General features: G+C 42.7%; 1 protein-coding gene across 1 annotated transcript in view; it reads left to right on the forward strand.

Moving 5' to 3' along the window:
* Positions 1 to 23,809, forward strand: part of PCSK2 (proprotein convertase subtilisin/kexin type 2) — a 271,507-nt gene that overhangs the window by 123,580 nt on the left and 124,118 nt on the right. The window contains exon 3 of the mRNA XM_059134095.1: positions 22,708 to 22,821. Coding sequence (XP_058990078.1) covers positions 22,708 to 22,821 — 114 coding nt within the window. The remainder of the gene's footprint in view (positions 1 to 22,707; positions 22,822 to 23,809) is intronic.

Here is a 23,809-nt window from a genome sequence, read left to right on the forward strand (position 1 = left end):
AGGGCATTAGTTCTCACAGGGTGTCCCTCTGGACCAGTAACAGCAGCATTAATTACTTGGGAATTTGATAGAAATACATATTCTCAGGCCCCACCCACGACCTACCAAATCAGAAACTCCTAGGGTAGGACCCAGTGATCTGTGTTTCAACAAACTTTCCAGAAGCTTCTGATGCTGCTTCTAAATTTAAGAGCCCCTGTTTGAAGGGGCTCTGAGAACACAAAGAAACATAGCTGTGAATAGCATTCATGATCACTGACCCATGGGAAAGTTGACTGGTTTTTTGCCTAGGTTTCACATGCTTGGTTCTGTGAATTATGCCTTTACTCTACTGTCAGTTCAATAGTTGGGTCTGCTTATAGTCTGCTTAGCTGCTATCTTATAAAGAGGACCCCATCTTGTATTGTCTTTGGCTCTGGTTTCTCTAGAGATAGAAAGTTTGCAATAATTTCCCCTTTGAAAGGTATATAAATCATCCTGGATTGGATCCTGAGTCTTCTTTTTATTTTTTTTCTTTTGCCATAAAGAACATTGGTAGGACAAGTGAGGAAATTTGACTAAGGTATGGAAATTGGATAATAGTACTGTATCTTTGTTAATTTCCTGATTTTCAGTATTGAAATGTGGTTACATAAGAAATGTGATTGTTTTTATGAAACCCATATTGTCATATTTAAATGTAAGGGAGCATACTATTTGAACCTTACTCCCAGGCTGTTCAGAAGAAAATGTGTGTGTGTGTGTGTGTGTGTGTGTGTGTAGACAAAGAATTATAGAGCAAATAGGGAAGATAGATAGGATAGGATAGAAATAAGACTGAGTAAAATGTTAGCATTTGGAAAATATGAGTGAACAATATGCAGGAATACTAAGCACTTTTTTCCAAATTTTGGTATTATTTCAACACAAAAAAAAAGTGGAGAAAGGGAAATGGAGTCACCATAATGTTTGTTCATTGTGTATGCAACTGATTTCCCAGAATCCCATGTATCACATTTTATCCTGTGTTGGAGCATCACTTTTGTCCCTCCAAGGTGTCCAGATGTGGAGATGCCTATGGAGAGAGGGTAGGCACCGGGTGTGAAGAGAACAGGAGTACTGATTGTCACAGCTGGAAATGTCACTGCCCCATCTAAATTTCTAGGGTATTTATTGTCTGTAATGTTTATTTGACAATATTTAGAAATAGTTTAAGGACACAGCTGCTGGGGCCAATTAGCCAGGGTTCAAATCCTCACTCCATCTATTTTCAGGCCAGACCCCACTTTATCTGAAAGATGGGCCTGATAATAGCAATGGGGATAAAATATGGGCCATATGCTAAGAACTGTGCAGAGCGCAGGGTCAGTCATTTAGTGAATGTTTACTGTTGTTATTATACCCATGCCTGTCTTCATTATAAGCCACTTCATGTTTCTGGCTGCAAGTGCTATTAGTTGTGTGTCCCTGGTAAGCTCACAGTGTGTTCATCAAGTTCATCTCGTTCTCCCCCACTTTCCACCTGATGAAACAGAAACCCCAAGAGGTGAAATAACTTGCCACAGGTAACCTAGCTTGTCAGAGTGGCTTGCCATTTCAAGTCATTTGCACCTGGAATCATCTCTGCCAGAGCACTGTCAAGGTTAGCGGTTTAGAATAGCAGCCAGATGGACACTCTGGTTTTCCAGAGGTTTTCAGGTGGGAAACAGCTTCACCATTGGGTACCAGGCACCTCCCAAAGTGAGAATAATATTCCTTCCAGAGTCATCAGAGTGAGAAACCAGGTACCTCAAGAGCACAGAACTATAGTTCATTTTTTAAGCATTTGATAGTTTGTGAACAACGGGAAGGAGCACAGTATGATGAGAGTAATAAACCATGGGTTTAAGTTTACCCATTAGCTTGGGCAAGTCACTTAACTTCTTAAGCCCTGATTTCTGCATCCACAAGATAGGAGTAGCAGCAGGCCTCTCCCGAGGTGGTGATCCAAGATCAGACGAGATGTCCATAGGGGGAAGTGGGGGGACGGGGAGAATGCATTTGGGACCATAGGTATTCCAAAATACCTCTTTGTTCCAAAAACAAAGGGGTGGTGGACTTTTTGGCAGAGGAGCTAATGATAAAAATTGAGCTGGTGAGGACCAAAAGGAAGGGGCCAGTGGACTATCAATAGAGCCAGTGAAAAGAAGAAGAAGAAAAGCTTCCAAGGGTTCTGCCCTGTGAGAAGTCCAAAGGACCTTCAATCATGTGACCTTTTCATTCACATATTCGTGGGCCTGGGATGGTGATCTGCACTACCAATCAGTTCGCTAAGAAAGCATCCAAAATAGCCAGATTTCCTTCTTTATTCACACATTTTCAATTGTGTTGGGTTTCCCCTGCAATTAACCAGCTAATTGGAAAGGCATTATGGTACAGATCCTAGGGCATAGGTTTCAGACTGGGATAAATGTGGCATAAAAGCAGCAACTTTGTGGGACTCTCGGCACGTTACTCAAGCTTTGTGATGCTCAGTTTCCTCACTCATAAAAGGGCTAAGAGGTTCCTGCTGGGAATCTCACTTGGTTGCTATCAGATGGGCCACTCACATGGCTACAGGCTGGGAGCCCAGCAGATGATGTCGACCAGAGCCTGCTCACATGGTCTCTCCAGCACATTCGCCTCACTGTAGTTGAACTTCTGTACGTGGTGATGGGCTCCCCTAAATCAAAAGAACCAGGTGGCCTTTTCTGACCTCCTGTTGGAAGTCAGAGAGTATCCCTTCTACCATGCTGTTCTACTTGAACCAGTCACAAGTCCACCCAGAATAGGGGAAAGGACATAGGTCGGATCTCTTGATGGAAGGACCATCATAAAATTTACGAACATGTCTTAAAGCTGCCACAAGAACAATACCATGTTCTAAGATTGTTGAGAGGATTAGATACACAGTAATTGTAAAGTATTTTGCCTATAGTGTTGTTGTTGTTGAGATTTTTATACTTATTGGCTTATGGCAGGATAATCAGGTGCTGCTTCTATCATCAGTCAGAGAGATTGCATGTTAATAAGAAAGAAACACAGTTAGATGGTGCCGTTTCTTCAACCCCCAGGTTTATAAAAACCGAGTCACTTGAATCCAGGCTAGCAACTAGTTGAATGCCATCGATTGCTCCCATGAATTAAGCGAATGCCTTCTCCATGTCTCTCAGATGCATTGATCTCCTGCTTTGCTACCCAGTGCTGTGTGAATGTCACTGAATGGTGAGAGGCTGACTAAATGGGCAGGGATATTGATTTTCTGTTCTACCACTTTTGAAAGCTCTTTGCTTACCAGGTGCTGAGCAAACATCAGGCAAATGGCAGACCATGTAGAAATAGATCCAGGGAGGAGCAACAAAGGCAGTTATGGTTTTCTGAACATGAAGCTGGTTAAGCTTCAGGTCCATGCCCCACATTCACATCTGGTTTTACACTGGAAAGTGCACAACATTGTTCATACTTCCTTATCCACCAATTCATAATACAGCTCACCCAGAGGGTACAAAGTAGCATTATGGAAAATACATCCAACCAATCCATGGAGATTAAGCTCTAGCCCTGTCTGAGGGGAGCCGACTGAAGATTCAGGTGGGTGGTGCTAATAACAGATGGGGCTGTGCATTTCAGAGGATAGGGTGTTCATCCCAGATGTCCAAGTGCAAAATTGCTTATACTCTGGAAATAGTAAGGAAGACCCATCTTAGTCTGTCTTAGTAGTGACAAACACAAAATTTCTTTAAAAGAAAGAACATTCTAGAATCCACCCATCAACACTAGATTGTTATTGGCAACCAGGGAAACTGAGATAGGTTTAACTCCATTCAGAAAAAAAAAAAAAATGGCAGTGGTTCTTTCCAACAGTCAAATAGAGGCAGATTGGAAGTCATCTGCAAACTCAACTTTACTGGAAAGAAACCAATGACGAGGGGTAGAGAGGACGTGAAGATTTTGGTTGGCTACATTCCCAATATGCATTTCCAGAGAATTTGCCTCAAGGAACAACAAAGGATAGTCTCCAAAGAATGATACTTTCTAATGATCTTGTCATATTTTCTAAATTTCAGTGGGTTGTTGCTTTCAGCAGAAGGAAATGAAACCATGAGCATTCTTGGGCTTGGTTTTAGGTTTTTGTGGTGTTCTTAAGGAAAAGACCATAATAAGGCAGGTCTGCCAAGCTCTGTTTTTGGAGCACAGTCTCAGCACTTAGTTTGAAGAAGTTCATTTTATCCTCAACTGCAGATGAGAACAGGAAGCTGTGCTTTCATTTCAAACCAGAAAAAATATTTGCTTCTCTATCCAATCTCTAGAAGAAGCAAAAAGAAGAAGCCACCATTCATCTTACTTTATGACAACAGAATTCCTTTGTTTTCCCTGAGATGAATAGTATGGTTATCTTAAAGCACTGAGAGAAGGGAAAGGAAAATTAGGTCTAAATGTCTCCATTGTGCATATATAACCTTGGGTTCAGGGACAGAAAACTTCAGATGGGGCAGGCAGTCATTTCTACCTGTCCCTGAGCTCAGGCACTTCTACTCCTGAGGTCTCTCCGGACTCAGGTTCTTTCTTCTGAGAAGAAACTTGATTTTGTCCCTGCTGATTTTGTTTTAAAGTGACCATTTTACCTATTCTGTCAGGATCATTTCAGGAAAGGAACAACCCTAAGGAAGATTCCCATTCTCTTCGACCCACTTTTTCTTTTTTAAAAATCAAATAAGAGGAACCTGGGTGGCTCAGATGGTTAAGTGTCTGCCTTCAGCTCAATCATGACCCCAGAGTCAAGGGATCAGCCCCGCATGGGATAGAGTCTCGCGTTTGGCTACCAACTTTTGCTCATTCTCTCTCTCTCTCTCTCAAATAAATAAAATCTTTTTTTAAAAAATGAGTAATCTCATCTTAAAAATCAAAGAAATACCTACTGAGTTCTGGGAACTGAGAAACAAAGGGGGACAGGAATTGTACCTTCAAGCAGCTTTGTATGCTCTCAGGAAGGCAAAACAAATCACTTCACTTACAGAAAGATTAAGAGACTGTGCTGCGATTCAAAATAAAAGTCTTAAGACTCCGGTGAGTCCAAGTTAGTCCAAATTGACAACAGAACTTCTAGCAAATTGCCCCCCCCCTTAAAATTCAAGATATCATTCCCAGAAGGACTGTAAGAACATTCACAAAGCATTTTGCTTTTGAAATGATTTTGCTGGGTGCATCAAGACAAACCATGTAATTTTTTGTCACAAATATCACATATTTTTAGGGAGATCTATTCAACAATTAAAATAGTAAGACTCTCCTCTAGAAGTTTCCTTGGGGATATATAGCATTTTTCAGATTTCAAAAATTAGTTGTGTAACAGTGACCAAATTGTACAGTGTGAAATAAAACATGACATAGCTTTTTAAAATGCTGACTTGGCATAAACAACCTGGTCACTCTCCCTTGCTTGTGTAACTGTGAGTGAGCCAATTCATGTTCAGAAGTGGGGGGAAAAAAAAAAAAACAAATAGAAATCAGACCCCATCAGAGCGTAATGGTATGCTGTCTATATTTAGGAGAGGTGGGGATAGAAATGATAATAGTACTCTCACGTATCCACAGCTCTATTTGCAAAAATGATGTTGGCTGTTCTCAGAAAACATAGCAGATAATCAAGAATGGGGAGGGTGTGGGCTGTGGTTTATGCTTTGATATTTTCCCCAGAGATATAACAGACCTATGGTGCTGTGTAAGTTTACAGTATATAGCATGATAGTTTGACTTTCGCACATTGTGAAATAATGACCATAATAAATTAGTTAGCATCCATCTTCTCATAGAGATACAATAAAAAGAAAAAGAGAAAAAAATTTTCAGGAAAAAAAATAATAAATTTTCCCTTGTGTTAAGAACTCTTAGATTTACTCTTTTAAGAACTCTTCCTTATACCTATAGCAGTGTTAACTGGTATATTATATGTTGTATGTTACATCCCCAGTACTTATTTTATAACTGAAAGTTTGTATTTTCCTCTGATTCTCCCTCTCCCCACTCACCACCACCTCTGGAAACTACAAATCTGATCTCTTCTTCTGTGTCTTTTTTTTTTTTTCTTTTTAAAGATGCCACATATAATTAAGATCATACTATTTCTCTTTCTCTGTTGGACTTACTGCACTTGGTGTAATGTCCTTGAGACATTACATCCCTGTTGCCACAAATGGCAGGGTTTCCTTGTGGTTTTTTTTTTTTTTTAAAGATTTTAGTTATTTATTTGACAGAGAGAGAGAGAGAGTCACAAGTAGGCAGAGAGGCAGGCAAAGAGAGGGGGAAGTAGGCTCCCTGCTGAGCAGAGAGCCTGATGAGGGGCTCAATCCCAGGATCCTGAGATCATAACCTGAGCCAAAGGCAGAGGCTTAACCCACTAAGTCACCCAGGTGCCCCTTCCTTGTGTTTTTCATGACAGAATAATGTATCATTGTATTGTATATGTCTACATGCCACAACTTTTTTATCCACTCATCCATTGATGGACACTTAGGTTGTTTCTGTGTCTTGGCTATTGCGAATAATGCTGTTAAGGACATGGGTGTGCAGACATCTTTTCAGGCTGGTCTCTTCATTTCCTCCGGATATAAACCTAGAAACAGAATTGCTGGATCGTTATGTTAGTTCTATGTTTAATTTTGGAAGAATGCTCCCACTACTGTTTTCCATAGTGGCTGCACCAGTGTACATTCCCACCAACAGTTGTACGTCAATATTTTGACACAAAAACATTAAGATTTGAGTGTAAGTGCCCTGGGCAGGAGGCACTATGGGCACCCATGAGGGTCTATAAGGAGACTAACCTGGCAGGATCATGGGTAGAAGGCAGATGTAAGCTAGACAGATGGGCTAAGGATACGCTGGTGCCTTGAAGTCTGGGCTAAAGCACTGTTGCATTCTACAGAAAGGCATGGTGCTCATTGCTAAAGAGAAGACTAAAACTTGGCCACTGGGAGAACAAAAGCCATTTGCCTATTGGAACCTCTGTCCTGCCTATCATTCTCTGGTTGAGGAGAGGAAATGGGCAAGGTACCCATGTATAGGGCTGATGAAACAACGTTGTTCTTTTGGCCAGATCTATCCCAAGCTCCTAACTCTGTAATGATAATCTTTACATCTTATGTAGTCCCCAGCTCTTGAGTCACACCCGGCCATTGAGTCTTTCACATGGAGGCCCCAGAAATAATGTTGCAGAGACAAACCATATCTTTGAATTCCTGACCCAGAGGATCTGTAAGCATCCTGAAGTGTTGCTTCAAGCTACCATGTCTTGGGATAATTCGTGATTGCAGCAACAGTAGGTGGAACTCAAATTGTTGATCTCCTGACTCACTTTTGGGTTGTCCTTGGTTCTGCCTATTACTTTAACTGCTTTCTCAGATACAGAGCTGGAAGCGCACAGTTCTTTACCAAGTTCCCAGTGTGGCAAAGACGCGCAGCATTAAGATGAACTCTCCCCACTCCCGCTACATATTTTTCTCTGATACTCTGAACAAATGAAGTGGCTGAAAACTGCCACCTGCTGGATATACCACCGTCAGAGTTCTTTCTGCTTCTACTTACACAAATGGCACTCCTCCTCTTGTGATTTACGGCTCCCACAATGAAACAAGCCACCACCCTTCTGCCAATTGTGCATTTAGGGAATGGAAGTGTCTCAGCAAAAATGGAAAAGAAGTATTGGCTGGGGACAGCTGAGGTGAAGTGTGGGAGAGGGATACACACCAGCTTTCTCGGTGGTTCATAGAGACCTTTTTTTCTGAACTAAAATGTGCACAATGAGGCAGAGCCTGAGGATGGTCAATATCAGATTTTTTACCAGAAGTTTATCTTGTTTCCAGGACATCACATAGACGGACCACAGAACATGTTATCTCTACAGCTTCACTGACTTAGTGCTTGGTAGCAGATCCTTCTATTTCTAACACTGGTTAGACTGGCGGCCCGACTCTTCATGGTTGTGGGCCTTCACTGGGTACTTTGTATGTCCATCAAATTCCTTCATCCCTGCAGAGATATTTTCATTGGACAATTAATCAATCATCAACCCCATATTCTAGCATGACTATTAGCTGCCTTGCTCCATGCAGTAGGGAGAACAATGGCCCCCAAAGATGTCCATGTCCTAATCTCTAGAAGCTTCAAGTATGTCATGAGCACATGTCAAGGCGTAAAGTGGCAAACAGCTGACTTTAAGGTAGGGAGAGTATCCCGGATTATCAGGGTGGGTCCAATGTCATCACAGAGTTTTCCTAGCAGGGCAGCAGCAGAGGAGGTCAGAGTAACACCATGGAGAAGAGTTTGTGACCCGCTGTTGCAGACTTTGAAGCCAGAGGAAGAAGGCCATGAGCCAAGAAATGCAGGCAGCCTGTGGAATACAGAAAAGACAAGAACATGGATCCTCTCCTGGAGCCCCTGGAAGAGTGCAACCCTGTGGACACCTTGCTTTTAGATTCCTGACCTCCAGCACCATAAGAGAATGCATTTGTGTTGTTTTAAGCCACTAAGAAAACTAAGATCCTGCAGAATGAAAACTGTTTCCTCCCTGTATTTGTCAGAAGGGCAGATCTAAGCGCATGTTGGTCCTATACCTTCCAAGAACACTATTGCGAAGTCCATGTTCTATTTTCTTTGTTTGTTCTGCATCGCTGTGCTGAGTCTTGTTAACACCCTATTGCTGGGTGCTCTATGCATAAGCTGAAGTGTGTTAGGAATCAATTGCTCTTACCTTTTTTCCTTGTTGGTGTTTTGTCATTCGTGGGCTGCTTGGCTTGACGTATGAATTACACTCTAGTTGCCTGGTGAGGGGGATACAGTCACCAGCCCCTGAATATTTCTGACATATGCCAAGTGCAATTTCAACACACATTTTCTTTGCCACCCTGTCAACCTGGGATTGCTCCATTGGCAACTAATGAAATACCAAGAGGAGGAAGGAATTGGCAAGGTAACGCTGTTGACAAAGGGGCTAACCTTTGAGGAAGATGAAAAATAGATGCCCTTTAGGAAGGAAGAACAGAGGAAGTGAATCTTTGCTCTTCTTTAACTCTTTAGTCTATTGTTCCAATCCAAAAATCAAACCTCCATCAGAGCTCGTTAAAGGAAAGGAGACTATGAATTTTCAAGGCTCCATTTGTATTCTGTAGCAGGCAGCTCTTGGGTTTTTTTTTCCCCTGCTGGAAACTCACAATGAAACAATACTGCAACTTTTGTCATAGAAAATAAATGGTAAGCGTGTCCCTCCATACTGCAGACATGTCAGGCATTAAGAATGTCTAGAAGCAAACAATTTTGGGAGGTTTTTTCACCATGCCCTCTCGCCTCCTTTGTCTTAATCCTACACCTTCTGGTGGCACCCAATTCTGAGCCCTGGAAACTGCCCAAGAGTTTCAAAATTACCTTTTTCATAAACTCCCATTCCTTGCCTGCACAAATTTCCACCAGCTTCATGGAGAAAAAAACCATCTAATGAAGGAGTTCATGCATAAGTGTTGGTAAATGGTAACACCTGGATGTGTCGCCGGTCCCAGAGGACTCATTTTCCAAATCTTTTCAAATAGAGACATAATCAACATGGGTAATGAAGGCTTCGATTTCAAGCTTAACTCTTCATGGCTGGAACTCAGTCAGCGTGCAGGTGCTTAGGGGAAGTGATGTGGGTCCCTGGAAGCTTTCTCTGGGGCCCTCAAATCACACCATTTATACTACGACTCAAAATTCTTCCCCTGCTTCTTCCTTCACAGAGGAGATGGATTCCATAGCCATATTATTCATCATAATTATAGACAATAATACTTACAGTATGCCTCAGAGTTCCCCACAAAGGAAGATTATCGCATGTGATCCTCACCGTGAAGCTTTATACAATACAGAATTCCACCATCTCCATGCTATACATTAGAGGTCAACCAACTTCTTCTGTAAAGGGCCAGAGAGCAAATGTGTTGTGAGCCATATGGTCTCAGTTGCAATTAGTCAAGTCGCTCTTGGAGTGTGATAGCAGCCAGAGGCAGCACGTGAACGGGTGAGCACAGCTGTGTCCAACAAACAGTATTTACAAAAACAGGCAGCAAGCTAGATTTGCTGATCCCTACTCCAGAGGAAGAAAATGCCATCCAGAGAAGCTGAGAGACCCACTTCAGAACACACACAAATAAGGAGCAGATCAACACAGGACCTGAACCCCGGAGCTTTCTGACTCCAGTGTTTGTTCACTGCATTTGGGGCATGGTCTTTAGCACTTGGTAGAGTTGTGACTTTGGATCAAGTCATTCTCAACCTCCACGCATGCCCTCCTACCCCCATGCACATTTATGAAGCAGCTGCTGGGACTGGGGCACCTTGACTGCACTATGCAGTCATGGAAAGAGTGAAGGTAACTGATCCACAGGACCAAACCAAGCCAAAGACAGGATAATTTGTAAGCCTTCACTGCATATTTCAGTCGGATTCACCCATTCCTTCCAGAAGCACATTACTGAGCCCTACCACCAGAACATGGTGGGGACTAAGCAGCCCAGACACATCCTCACTCAGCATCCTCCTTCTGGTTCACCAGCAGAAGCACACCAGGCACCAGCACCATGGTGGAGGTTTTGTTGGAAACAAAGGTTTAGGAAGCTACGTTCCTGTGTTGCTCCAGAGCCATTCATACCCAGATGGACACTATGAGCACCTTCTCATAGTGGGTCCTGCTGGCTTCTCTTCACTTTCACCTCCAGGTGCCTTCCCAGGAAGGTGGAGTGCTGGGTGGGTTAGTCAGGTGGGAGGTGGGCCACAGCTGGAATGGACAGGGGCAGAGCCTTCATCTCACTCCTCCCCTTGTTTCATTTGTCCTCCCGGAAACCTTCTTCTTTACACCAAGGTCCTTCTGTTCACCTACAATAGGAAAGAGCCATCCACATGACTCAGGCAGACTCTCTTTGACTACACTGTGAGTGCTGCCAAAGCTATCAATATAGTAAAGCAACAGCCTTGCTTTGCTTCTTTTCCATGCTCATCTCTCAAAAGAACCTTCTTGAGAGGACCATGTCATTTTGGCCAAGGACTGAGTTTACGGCTCCTGGGGACCCTTGGTAACCCTGGGAAATGGTCCTCCAAAGTATACCCCAGTCTAACCTCAGCACATAGCATAGTACCTAACATCTTTTAATATCGTTTTCCTTAATACAGTCCCCTAATTCAACCCACGCCATTCCTCCTTCATCCTGGAAATAGGAACAAGCGGAAGATTGAGATCATGCTAAAGCACAGCCCCAAACCCAATACACACATTCCAACAAATATGGGAGCTGGAATTTTACCTTCTAAAGGCATTCCCAAAGCTGCACTTTGCTCAGCTAGAAACAACTTCTGACTCCTCTTTAATTACACTGACTTATCTCATGGTATATCTTTTATATAGTGCTTTAGATGATAGACACCAATTTGTTAATATCTTGTCACTGAGATGCAATAACAGGAACAGTGACCAGTGGCATGCAGCCATATCCTCTTTCCTCAATTGATTGTCTTCATTCTTGCAAGATGGACAAACCTCCCTAAGTGAGGGCAATCAATACAGTGCATTCAGCCATAATTGTGGCTTAACTCCCTATTCTTTGAAAAGTTAAGCCCCGTGATTTGCCTGTAACTGGGCTTTCCAAAAAGGCATCCCTGCATGCTCAAGAGGGAAAGGAAGGAGCCAGACTCCTGCCTGCTCTGCCCCTCCAGCAACTGGCCTTCTTGTGTCACATCCTTCCATCCAGCCTCCTCTCCTCTCTAGATCCCTGTTTGGATCTTGACAACCAAGGCCAGCAGTGGGTGGCAAAGCAGACAAGCTAGAGTACCTGAGTTTAGGAGTGGCTGCTCTACTCTGTAATCTCCCACATCACCCCCAGCAGTGGCCTTTCTGGGTCTCTTGTATGATGAGCTGTGTTCCATTCATCAGCTCAAACACTGAGATAACACACTACCTTGGAACAGTGAAGTCAAAAATATGTGGAGTCCCTGTAGGGGGGTCTTCCTCATTCAGGACCCTCATGGGAATGGGCTCTAGCTAGTTTCTCTTGCAATGTTTCATCTGCCTTTAACTAGCTAAGAACAGTAAGAATGAATCAAAGGGGCCTTGGTTGCTTAGGGAAGTACCATCCCACTGCCTTTCCACAGGACCTGAAATATTTTAACATTGGCAATAAGGATAGAAGCAAACGCAGGCATTTATTGAGTATATACTCTGGGCCGAGGGTCTTTATACATTATCTCATTTTATTTTCCCCATAATCCAAATTATGAAGTGGAAGCAGAGAAGCAACATGGCCCAGTAGCGAAGCATGCAGACTATACAACCAGATTGCTAAAGTCTCCTATAAATTTCTGAGGGCTTCCATAACCAAGTATCACAGACTGAGGACTTAAACAACAGAAATGTATGCCTCACAGTTCTAGAGCTAGAAGTCCAAGATCAAGGGGTGGGCAGGGTTAGCCAAGAGGGAAGGATCTGTTCAAGGACTCTCTCCTTGGCTTGGAGATGGCTGTCTTGACCTTGTATCTTCAGAGCCTTTCCCTCTGTGTGTCTATATCTAAATTTCTTCTTTTTTATAGTGGGACACCAGTCATATGAGATTAAGGCTCACCTTAATGACCTCATTTTAATTAAATGACCTCTTTAAAGACACTATCTCCAAATACGATCACATTCCAAGGTACTGTGGATGAGAACATCACCATGCAAATTCTTTGCTGGACACAATTCAGCTCAGAACAGGTACGAACCATGGCTCTACCCCTGGCTACCTGTGTGACTCACAATACACTTACTCTTTCCTGCCTTCATTCTTAAGACCCCACAGCAATTTTCATTGCTGTGAAAAACTGCTGAAATGCTGTACCTGAAATGCTTACAGTCAGTCTGCAATAAATGTTAGTTGGTATCAGGTATCATCTCAGGTGAGCAAACTGAGCCTTAAATAAGTCCAGTAGCTCGTGGGAGATCTCACAGCTGGTCAACAGCAGGTGCATCAGCACCTGTAACTTAGGTCTGGGGGCCCCAAAGATCAAGTTCCCATCCACAATGCTACCCTGTCTCTTTTACCGCAGCATTTTCTACTAAGTTGAAGTCAATATTCTGCCTAAATAGAAGGAAAACTGTAGCGTCCTTTCCAGGAGATGAAGCGCAGCCCAATCCACTTAAACTCCCCTGTCCCAGCAGCTCAGAGCTTGAAGGGAAAGCCCCCCCGGTGTGCCTCTGGCATCTCATGAGAGGAAGAACAGAGCCTGTCCTGGTTGGCCCTGACTCTGTAAGCACACATCCAAAAGCCCTCGGGTCCTCTCCCCTCCACAGGAGATTGACACCAGGGAGGACGATCAGGCCAGGAGCCAGTGGGGACTTCTGACTTCAGTCTTAATCCTGCGTCCCATGTGGACTGATTTTCAAGCGCCCCCAGCAGGTGTTCTAGCTAACACGTATCGGGCATGATGTTTCTGGAATAGCTATTTTTGTTTTGGTTTAACCTATTTGGGGGTGGGGGGTGTAGGTGAGTCCTCAGCCCATAATAAAAGCTAAGTGATTTATTGTGCAAATTAGGAGGCCTGTGATAAACAGAAGATCCACATTCCTTGGAAAACGCTGTCCTCCTGTGCCTGCCCACGCACCCCCCACACCAGCTCACCGCAGCCTGCCGGCCCCGCCCCTCCCAGCTAGTACTAGCGGAATAGGGAGACGTGATTTTTTAGCGAGTAAATGGAATGTATTTTCTTATGGATGTGAGTTTCTTCTCTTGCAGAGAGAATCCTCAACGTTGTTGTGTTTAGATACTCTGTCCTTCGCTCGCATCTGGTTTGATTTCGGTCCCCAACCTGAGCTTGTCAGAATGGGGACGAGAGAGACAAGGGAGGTGCAGAGGATCCCCCAGCACAGAGTTTCTCAGCCCCAGCTTAGGAATCAAGTACCTGGAAAGCTTTAAGAGATACTGAGGCCAGGCCCCCGCCCAGGACGCATTTCACAAACTCCCCAGGGGATTGTGCCGCCAGCCAGCCTTCAGGACCTCTGCTTCCCACCCAGAACAAGTACGTGGGTGATCAGAGTAGCCGCCTTAAGGTGTCTGAGAGCCATATTTTTCAAACGTTCCCTAAACTCTTATGCGTTATTAGTGAGTATGCAGTTTGGTGGAAACGTTCCAGAGGGCACTTGTCAATAATTGCCCTATGGAAATTTAAAATCATAGCGTAATCCGCAATCCCGCTGCTTATAATTTATCCTTGAAAAAACCTCACCAGGGCGCACATGCACGTTTGTGAAGATACTCACAGCAATGTTGAGTAGAATGGCAAAACAGCAACATAATCTGCGCAAGAGTATCCTTCAACAGCTGACAAGGTCATTAAATTTGCTTTAACCACACGATAAAATAATGTGCATCTGTTAAAGAGAATGAGTGTTACTTAAGAATGGCATATGTTTCTTGATCCTTTTGTAGTAAATTTAAAAGAGATACTACCAGATGTTCTATCTATATTACAATAGGTACAGATATTATAACCTAAGTATTATAGGCCTCATATGAATAGCATATAGATATTATCACATGTAGGTAAATCCACTGGTTACATATTATAAAATACACCTATATGTTGATATTAAACATACGGATAGGGACACATGGGTGGCTCAGTCGGTTAAGCATCAGACTCTTGATTTGGGCTTAGGTCATGATCTCAGGGTCTTGAGATCGAGCCCCTAGACTGGCATCCTGCTCAGCGTGGAATCTACTTGGAACTCTCTCTGCCTTTCCCATGTAATGCTCCTTCTCTCTCTCTCCTCCCAAATAAAATAAATCCTTCAAAAAATATATGGCTATTATCCATCAGTATTGTATACGTGCATGTAAATATATACATATATAAATCTCTCCTTCAAATTTACGACACTGCATCAGTTTCTATGACTACCATAACAAATTGCATAAACTTGGTGACCTGAAACAACTTCTTATTCTCTCACAGTTCTGGAGGATGGAAACCCAAACTCAAGGTGTCAGCAGAGCTGAGCTCCTCTGGGTCTCTAGGGGAGAGTCATTCTTGACCTCTTACAGCTTCTAGCAACCATCAGCAATCTTGTTCCGTGGCTGCTTCACTCCACCTATACCTCACATGGCCTTCCACTTGCCTCTGTTCGTGTCTCTTCCCAGTGTGTCTCTTAAAAGGATGCTGGTCATTGGACCTGTTTCATTGGATTGAGAACCTCCCCCCTCCCCAATAATCCAGAATAGTCTCGTCTCAAGATCTTTAATTACAACTGCAAATCCCCTTTTTCCGATTGAAATCCCATTCACTGGTTCCAGGGATTAGGACATGAGCATATAATTCGGGGGCATACATGGTTGGGGAAACAGATTTTGGCGGGAACATTCAATCTACAGCACTATAAAAGAATCATGCTAAATATACTTTTTTTAAAAAAAACTTCCTCTTTATATATGTGTTTGAGTGCATACAAATAAGTATTTTCCGGGAGGACTCAGGAGAAGTTATGAAGAGTGGTCACCTTTGAGGAGAGAGCTATTTGAGAGCAAGGAAGGAAAGAGGAGGATAAATGTTCCCTTCCCATTATGTAACTTTCTGGACTATTTTAATTTTCTAACTGTGAACATATGTTAACGTTCTTCTTCCTCTTCTTCTTCTTCTTCTTCTTCTTCTTCTTCTTCTTCTTCTTCTTTACATCAACAGGGGTTCTCAGGAAGTGGGGAAGGAATTACATTTTTCTTGTCTTCTTTCCTATTTCTTTGCTTGAAAACAAATTTTATTTAATTAAAGAAGCAATTCACTCAGAGGATTCTTATGTCCAGCCCAAAGAGAAATGGAGAGGTCCAGTCCCACCCTGTCCTTCCCCAGAGACAGAACCAAGATAGAAGGCAGGACAGGCACCAGGAGAGCTGGAGACTAAGGGGTAGTAGACATCTCCTTGTCTCCTCACCTGGGGCTGACATCTTCAGAGGATGGCTGCAAGGCTTCATAGCTGCAGATCTTGCTACCAAGTGAGGATCTCAAAACCTGGATCCCACCAGGGCCTCATCACAGTTCTGAGAGGTAGAAATAGGCTTTTGACAGAGGAAGAAAATTGGCTCTAAGACAGTGTCAACCTTGAGGCAGGTTGGAATCCCCTGGAGAATCTGATATGGTCCAAGTATGGCTTGCATGTGGGGGTTGCTAGACTCCTCCAGGTGACTCAATGGGCACTCCAGGTAGAGGATAGCTGACCTCAGGACCGGGAAGGGAACAGATGTCTGTGGACATGTCCTGTGTGACAGGAACTGTATTTCACAGCCGTTCCATAGCAGGTGACCACACTCGTTCTTCAAATCAACCCTCAGAAGGAGATATGCCCATTCTGTGGTAAGGAAACAGATCTCAGAAATAGCACTGTTATGCTCAAAGATGCAGAGTTAGCAGGGGCAAGTGCCTGTCTCCAACCCACATCTGCGGCAACCACAATCCAGAGCTCCTGACTTCCCATCCAGAGATCTTCCTGCAAAACCTCATGACTCCCTTGGAGGAGTCTCCCCCCAATCCCCTTATTAGGGGTTCCAGTCCTGGGGTGGAGCAAACTCAGAGAAGTTCCACTTTGTTAACTGCTCAAAAGTTTGCCATCAGCAAATGTAGAAAAGCAAAAATGATCACACAACATCCGTTTGAAAAATGCATGGGTTTTGATGTTTCTTACAACCACTCTCAGCAAATGACTAGAGTGACAAAAATTGTATTGCCTTAGGCTGGTGCATCAAAATATGCCAGATAGGTGTCGGCTACTTAGAGGAAACTCCTGGAGACAATAGCAGAGCACTTTTTCAAGAAATGTTGATCACCACACGCTTGATGGCATGGAGGATGATGTGGTGTAGGAAAACATGGACGTGGAATATTCTGAGTTAGATTCCAAATGTGAAACAGGTTTTTTTAAAGATTTTTTTTAATCTGTCTCTGTCAAATATCTCTGAATATCTCTGTCAAATATGACAGAGAGAGAGAGCACACAAGCAGAGCGGCAGGCAGAGGGAGAAAGAGAAGCAGACTCACCTCTGAACAGGGAGCCCAATGCAGGGAAGGACTCCATCCCAGGATCCTGGGATCATGACCTGAGCAGAAATTTAACCAAATGAGCCACAGTTTAGAAACATACTAACCAATTTATTTCCCAACATTTTCCCTCTTTATTTTTTTTTTTGTTTGTTTTTGCAAACATTACATAGGGTTCATGAAATCTTCATCTAAATGGAACTATAAGACCACTTCATGTACAAAATAAAGTTTATAAATGAGAAGGAAGCACTATGACAGAGTTTAATTCTCAGGAGCTGTAGTGATTTCCTAGGGCTGAATTAGTTTAATTCTTAGTGGTTGTATTAGTTTCCATAACAAAATACCAAAATCTGGGAAGCCCAACACTACAAAAATTAATTCTCTCACAGTTCTGGAGGCCCGAAGTCTGAAGTCATGGTGTTGGCATGCCATACTCCCTCTGAAATCTCTAGGAGTGGATCTCTCCTTGTTTCTTCCAGCTTCTGGTAGACCCACAAGTTCCTTGGCTACTAGTAGAATAACTCCAACCTCTGCATTTTCCCTCTTCACATGGCTTCACTCTCTGTGTCTGTAGGTCTTCCTATGGCATTCTCCTTCTATGTCTGTCTTTTTCTCATGAGAACACCAGCCATGTTGTTTTAGGGCTCCATCTTCCTCCAGCACCACTTCTTCTTAACTAATTACATCAGCAACAACTCTTTTCCCAAATAGGGTCACATTTTGAGGTATCAGAGGTTAGGCCTTCAATATATCTTTCATGGGGATGTAGTAAACTCATAAAAGTGGTAAAGAAAATAATTCTTGGTGGTACAGAAAATAATGGTGTTGGGGCACCTGGGTTCCTCAGTGGGTTAAAACCTCTGCCTTCGGCTCAGGTCATGATCCCAGAGTCCTGGGATCGAGCCCTGCATCGGGCTCTCTGCTCGGCGGTGAACCTGCTTCCCCTCTCTCTCTGCCTGCCTCTCTGCCTATTTGTGATCTCTCTCTGTCAAATAAATAAATAAAATCTTTAAAAAAGAGAAAATAATGGTGTAACCTAATCTACAACATCACAGGCATAGAACTTCAGTATTTTTGCCAACATGTCGGTTCTGTGTTTTATGCTTCTTTTCTTGTGCTCACTCCAAGCTAACTTGTTTCACCCTTTGGAGGCAGGTTTCCCATAGTGCTCCTCTTTCTCCCCGCCCCTCTCCTGCCCCACACAGTCAATGCTAATTAGCAGCTGTTTAATTATCAGCCCAGCAGGAAGTGATCCAGGCCCTGATCCTTGGAGAGTTACATTCACGGTTAAGCTGTCCCAGATACTGGAAGGTTGACTGTGTTCTGTGCTTTAGGGAGGAGCAATGTGGCTTAGTGGAAAGTACATAGCATTTAGAATTGGTCAGCATGTGTGACTCTGCCATGTTTTCAACCGCTGAACAATGGCTGCTTATAGTCCTTTCCTCAGCTGTAACCATACCCTCTCCACAGTCTTATTGAGAAGATTCTATGTAACGAAATTACCTTGTTAGCAAAACTTGTAAAATAGAATGCAAATGTGCAGGGATAGTATCTGCCTCCTTCTAGAATGTTCTGTAACTGGTATATTGTAGATGCATGAAAACATTTGTTGACTGAAAATTCTTTTTTTTTTTTTTTGACTGAAAATTCTTAATTGAAGAGAAGGACTACAAGAGGAAAGGGAGTGGGAGGAGTTTCTTTAAGTAAAATTTGTTCTATGCGCATGTGTCAAACTAAGACTTAAAAGTTGAACAAGAATTGCAGAATATCCATCTGTTTGTTTCTAAGATAATTCCCAGTAACAAACATTCCTGCTTTCTTATGTTTTCCATTTATATAAATGTTCAGTCTAATAGACCAATTTGGGTGAGCAGTCTAAAATACCTAAGCTAACTGTGCATTATTGTTTGGGAAGGCAAGAAGCTTTGGTTCAGTTACATGGCACTGGGGCCACATCAAAGTGGTAATGAAAGGTATTGTGAGTGAAAGGTTACAATTCAGAGCAGGAAGAAGAGAGAATAAAAGTGACCTTTTAGTTATAATATGAGGAACGATTTTGAACTAGGAAATACTTCTCTGATTTTAACAGCTTTATCACACATAGGATTATAACACTAAAGTCTTCTCCAGAGGTCTTTAAAAATAGTTTATAATCTCATCTTTCTGCTAATGGTAATTTCATTTATAATAGAAAACAATCCAAATGACCAGTAAGAGGGGAATCATTGGGTAAATTATGGTACATTATTCTATGGGATATTCAGGTAGCTATTAAAGAGAGCTGTGGAGCAGCATATTAAAATTCCTAAGGTAGGATACTTAGTGAAGAAAGAATACATAATTTTATCTATAGTTCAGTTACTTTTATGTAAAAATTAGGTTTAAATGCAAATTAGCATTGAAAAAGAACCCAGGAAGATTAAAGCAATTTATGATATTCCATGGTATCATTGTGAGGGGGGGAAAAAAAAGCTATTCTCCAGTTTGTGTGTAACAAGTAAAAATACATGTTTAAAAGATGTTTTCTCTCTTGGAATTATAACTGTGATCTTCAAGAAGGACATGAAGATAAACTAAAAGTTTCAGAAATGCTAGCAGTCTTAGGATTTTTAATTTTTAGTGACACTAGATGACAAGATTACAGACACCTACGTCATGCTTCTGCACTTCTGGGTTGCAAGGAGGGGTGATGTCGAGAGAGAGCACAGCATTCCAAAGCATCGCTGGTCTCCATTAAAACCTAATTTATGGAATTAAAAATTAATTTTATGGAAATGGATTTAAAGTCTTTTCATTAGACTGCACTCAAGCTAATTGAGTTTGGAGTGCTATTGTCACAGCCATTCCTGCCCCGTTATCTAAAAAGATAGACATCTGATGTGAGTCTTCTTGTTTTTCTGCTGCTGAGAAGAAGCTCCAGAGGGGAGTTTTCAAGCATCCACAGGGCAGCTGCTCCTGGTTAGCAAAGACCCTAGCGAAAGAATGGTGCTGCTTTAGCAAAGTCAGTCATGACAACAGATCCAGTATGATGGGAATTCCTCAGTGGAAGCAAGGCTTACCACCAATGAGTAGTGCAGATAAAGGTCTTGCTCAGGACCACTCCAGAAAGAGGCGATGGCTGAGTTCAGGCTCCATCCCAAGTGAAAGTGACACTCCTGCTGCGCTTCCTTGAATACTTTCTTCCCAAGTAAAAGAAAAGTTTTAAGGGGTGTGTGTGTGACTCTTTACATACAGGTGTGTATATGTGTCTAGATAGATCTATCTGTCTGTTCTGTGGCAGCTGTGAGAACACGCAGCGTACATCTCTGACTTCCGGGAGAATAACTAACCAAGGACCCAAGCTGCTGCACTCTGAAATCTGTCACTGTGTTGGCAAGAGGCCATGCTTCCTAGGCAGCTCTAGCCAGTGACTGAGCACAGCAGGAGTACTGAGGCAGGCTGGGAGACACAGGGTTCTTCTGACAGCCGACTTTGAAGGCCCAAAAGACCTGCCAAACCTTCCTTATGCTATAGAGCCATTGGGGAAACTTTTGCCGCACCTTTTTGACTTTCTCTTTTATGGGGGTCAAGCTTACATAGCAGTTTCTTTCATTTTCTCTCCTAATAAAAGCCTTGCACATTTAATCTCATCTTGGCATCTGTTTCCCAGAAGATGTGTGTGTGTGTGTGTGTGTGTGTGTGTGTGTATACAGAAGATATGTGTGTGTATATATATATATATATATATATATACACACACACACATATTATATACGTATACATATAAGTATATGAATATTTGAATCATAATTTATCTCCATCTGATGGACACTAGTTGTGTCTAGATTTCTGCCATTATAAGACTCTCTATCCATCGCAATGCTCTCAAACATTTGCTATGTGCCACAGTCTATATCTGGTGTTGGGATACCTCCAAAGAACAGAGAAAATGCCACACGAACCACTTCTTTTCTACACATACATCGTTTCTGCTAGAATTAGAGTTTTTCTGTCAAATGAGTCCCTGGTCTGCCTGTGTCAGTGTGTAGAGCAAAATAAGGAACCACTCTCCCATAACATTCCTGCCCATTACAGCACAGCAAGGAAGGGGAGGTCTCCAGACACATTTGTGTTCTCTTCATTCTTCCCTCCCTGCCATTACTGTTGACTTGGATCCTCTTGACTTCCTTGCTCCCATATCAAAGTTCTCAAGTGCAAGTAACACAAACAGATTCTGAATTACTTAAGCAAAAGGGATTTTCCTGGAATGGTATAGGGAGCTCACGATCAGTGGGAGGCTGAAGGATTGGTCTTGCAGAAGCTTTCAGGTTGTGCAACTGTCCCAAGGACCTTTTACAGGGCAAGTCTGATGATTGACCCTCTGAGATAAATAACCTTCAAGGCTTCCTTCTGCTCTCACATCCCTTTCCCAGGGTTCAAATCCATACCCACATGGGCACCACTGAGGCAGAGAGAGCATGCAGTTTCTTTGCAGATAGGTGTCTCAAATTTCATTCCCAAACACAGAACCTAGTGGATACCAGGTAATCCTCCAAATGCACTAGGAATACTTGAGAAAAGAAGAAATGATGTTGGGCAGCAAAGTATCGTTAAAAAATTCAGGGGCACCTGGGTGGCTTGGTTCTTTAAGCGTCCAACTCTCGATTTTGCTTCAGGTCATGTTCTCAGTGTTGCGAGATCAAGCCTCGAGTCAAGCTCTGCACTGGGTAGAGAGTCTGCTTAAGATTCTCTCTCCCTCTCCCTCTACCCCTACCGCCCCAACACTCGCTCACACATGCGCTCGCTCTCTCTTAAAAAAATAAAAAAAATCAGTATGTAGTGCACACCCTTTTCTACATTTGTGTGGCCCCTGAGTCTGTAGATGTTCAGAGACGAGCCACAGCCCCTGGATGATAAATGCGTGATGCCCAAGTGAAGAGAATTTCATGAATGGGACAAAGTCTAACTGTTGCCAGGAGCCTGCTTGAATAATTCAGTTCCTAAGTTTCATTTCCATCCAAGGACTTGGGGTTCCAATTTTGGAAACAAAAATCGAAGCACTGTCGTTGCCAGGACAGCCCTTTCTCTTCAAGGATCCTTCACTTACCTTCTAGAGCTTTGCTATGAACTTGCCGGCTCTCCAGGCAGGAGACCGTTTGGTTTGGGTTTACGTTTGCATTTGTGTTTGGCTTGATTTGACTTGATTTCAGTTTTAGCTGATTCCCAAATATGATAACACAATCCTCTCTACAAATGTACAGGCTGGAAAGCCCTCCAGAAAAATGGTCCCTGCAGTTCTAACTTTCTCTCCCTTCCTCAATCCACATCAACCTTCTTAACTTAATAGAAGTGTTGCTTCGTTTTCTTTTCCTTAACAACCCCTACCCCCTTATCTTCCGTGAGAGTACTTTTCTCTATCAAATACCCATTTAAAGGAAACTCACTTTGAGCCACCACCAAAGCCAATTTATTCAGCACAGTCAGAAGAATGTTTTCAGAAAATAATCATGGAGTGTAGAGGGTACATAAGATGAACCTGTCTTCCACAGAGGAAAAAATACCTGTGTGCAAATGGAATTTGAATTCATGGAAATGAATTCCAGAAGAAGTTGTTCGGGTGGATATTCAGGTAATATGCCAATATTGTCATTCCAGGTAAAGATGGCCTTGCAGCAAGAAGGATTTGACAGAAAGAAACGGGGGTATAGAGACATCAACGAGATCGATATCAACATGAATGATCCTCTTTTTACAAAGCAGTGGTATCTGGTAAGCATGCCATATTATTCCTAACATTTCTCATCTTGAGACTTCAGATTTTAAAAAATGCATTTCTATTTCCTTGTTATTCTGTGGGATGTCAGCCAGCATCTGACTCCATGAACCTCTCTGTCCCCTCTGATATGTATTGATTTTCTATCAGAACCCATGCATCATGTTCTCTAATCTGCTTCCTTCTGGAAATGCTAAATAGCCATGAACTCTTAGGGTCAAACCAACTACCAAATGCTGATCAGGCTGCTCCAGAGTTTGAAAAATCACACCAGTGAGTGAGGGAAGACTTGCAAAATCATGTAGAAGTTGAGTCAAGGGTCTGAGGGGAGTAATCCAGGGATCTCAACAGGCAGAATGACTACAGGACATAATGAAATCACAGGGATAAGGAAAAGACTCGGGCAACTTCACAAAGGACAAGAAAGAGAGCTCAAAGACCAAAGCGAGAAAAGTAGCATCCATTAGCACTTCTTAAAATAATGGCAGGAAATCACATCCATGGGGCTTTCCAGGTGGAGGAGTCACACCTCAGAAGCCCTGTCTATCCGGTGAAGTGATTATTATTATCTGACTCACCAGCAGTCCTTCGTGATCCATTTGGACAGGTTGGGTTATATTTAAAAGAGACCCAAATCCTTTAAACCAAACCTAACTACAGGGCATCTTGAGGGAAAAGGAGTGATTAATTTAAAACTGTGAGTGATGTTTTACCTTATTTAATATTAAAAGGTGATGAGCAGGAGAAAAAACTAGTTATAACCTTGCGGACTGAGACATGTATAAGAATACATCACAGCTTCCACTTTGGGTCTTCTGGGTGACTGTACCCTTTGCTTTTGGGCATGGAATCCTACAAATCAGAGACAGGCAACTGAAAAGAGCTCATGTGTGTTAATCAGGTTAGACTACATTTCTTGCGATCACAACCAACCCCCCAAGTCACCCCGGCTTAACAAGTCAAAGCTTTTGCTCACTCATGCTC

Source organism: Mustela lutreola, chromosome 9 (assembly GCF_030435805.1).
Source record: "Mustela lutreola isolate mMusLut2 chromosome 9, mMusLut2.pri, whole genome shotgun sequence".
NCBI classification, from domain to species: domain Eukaryota; kingdom Metazoa; phylum Chordata; class Mammalia; order Carnivora; family Mustelidae; genus Mustela; species Mustela lutreola.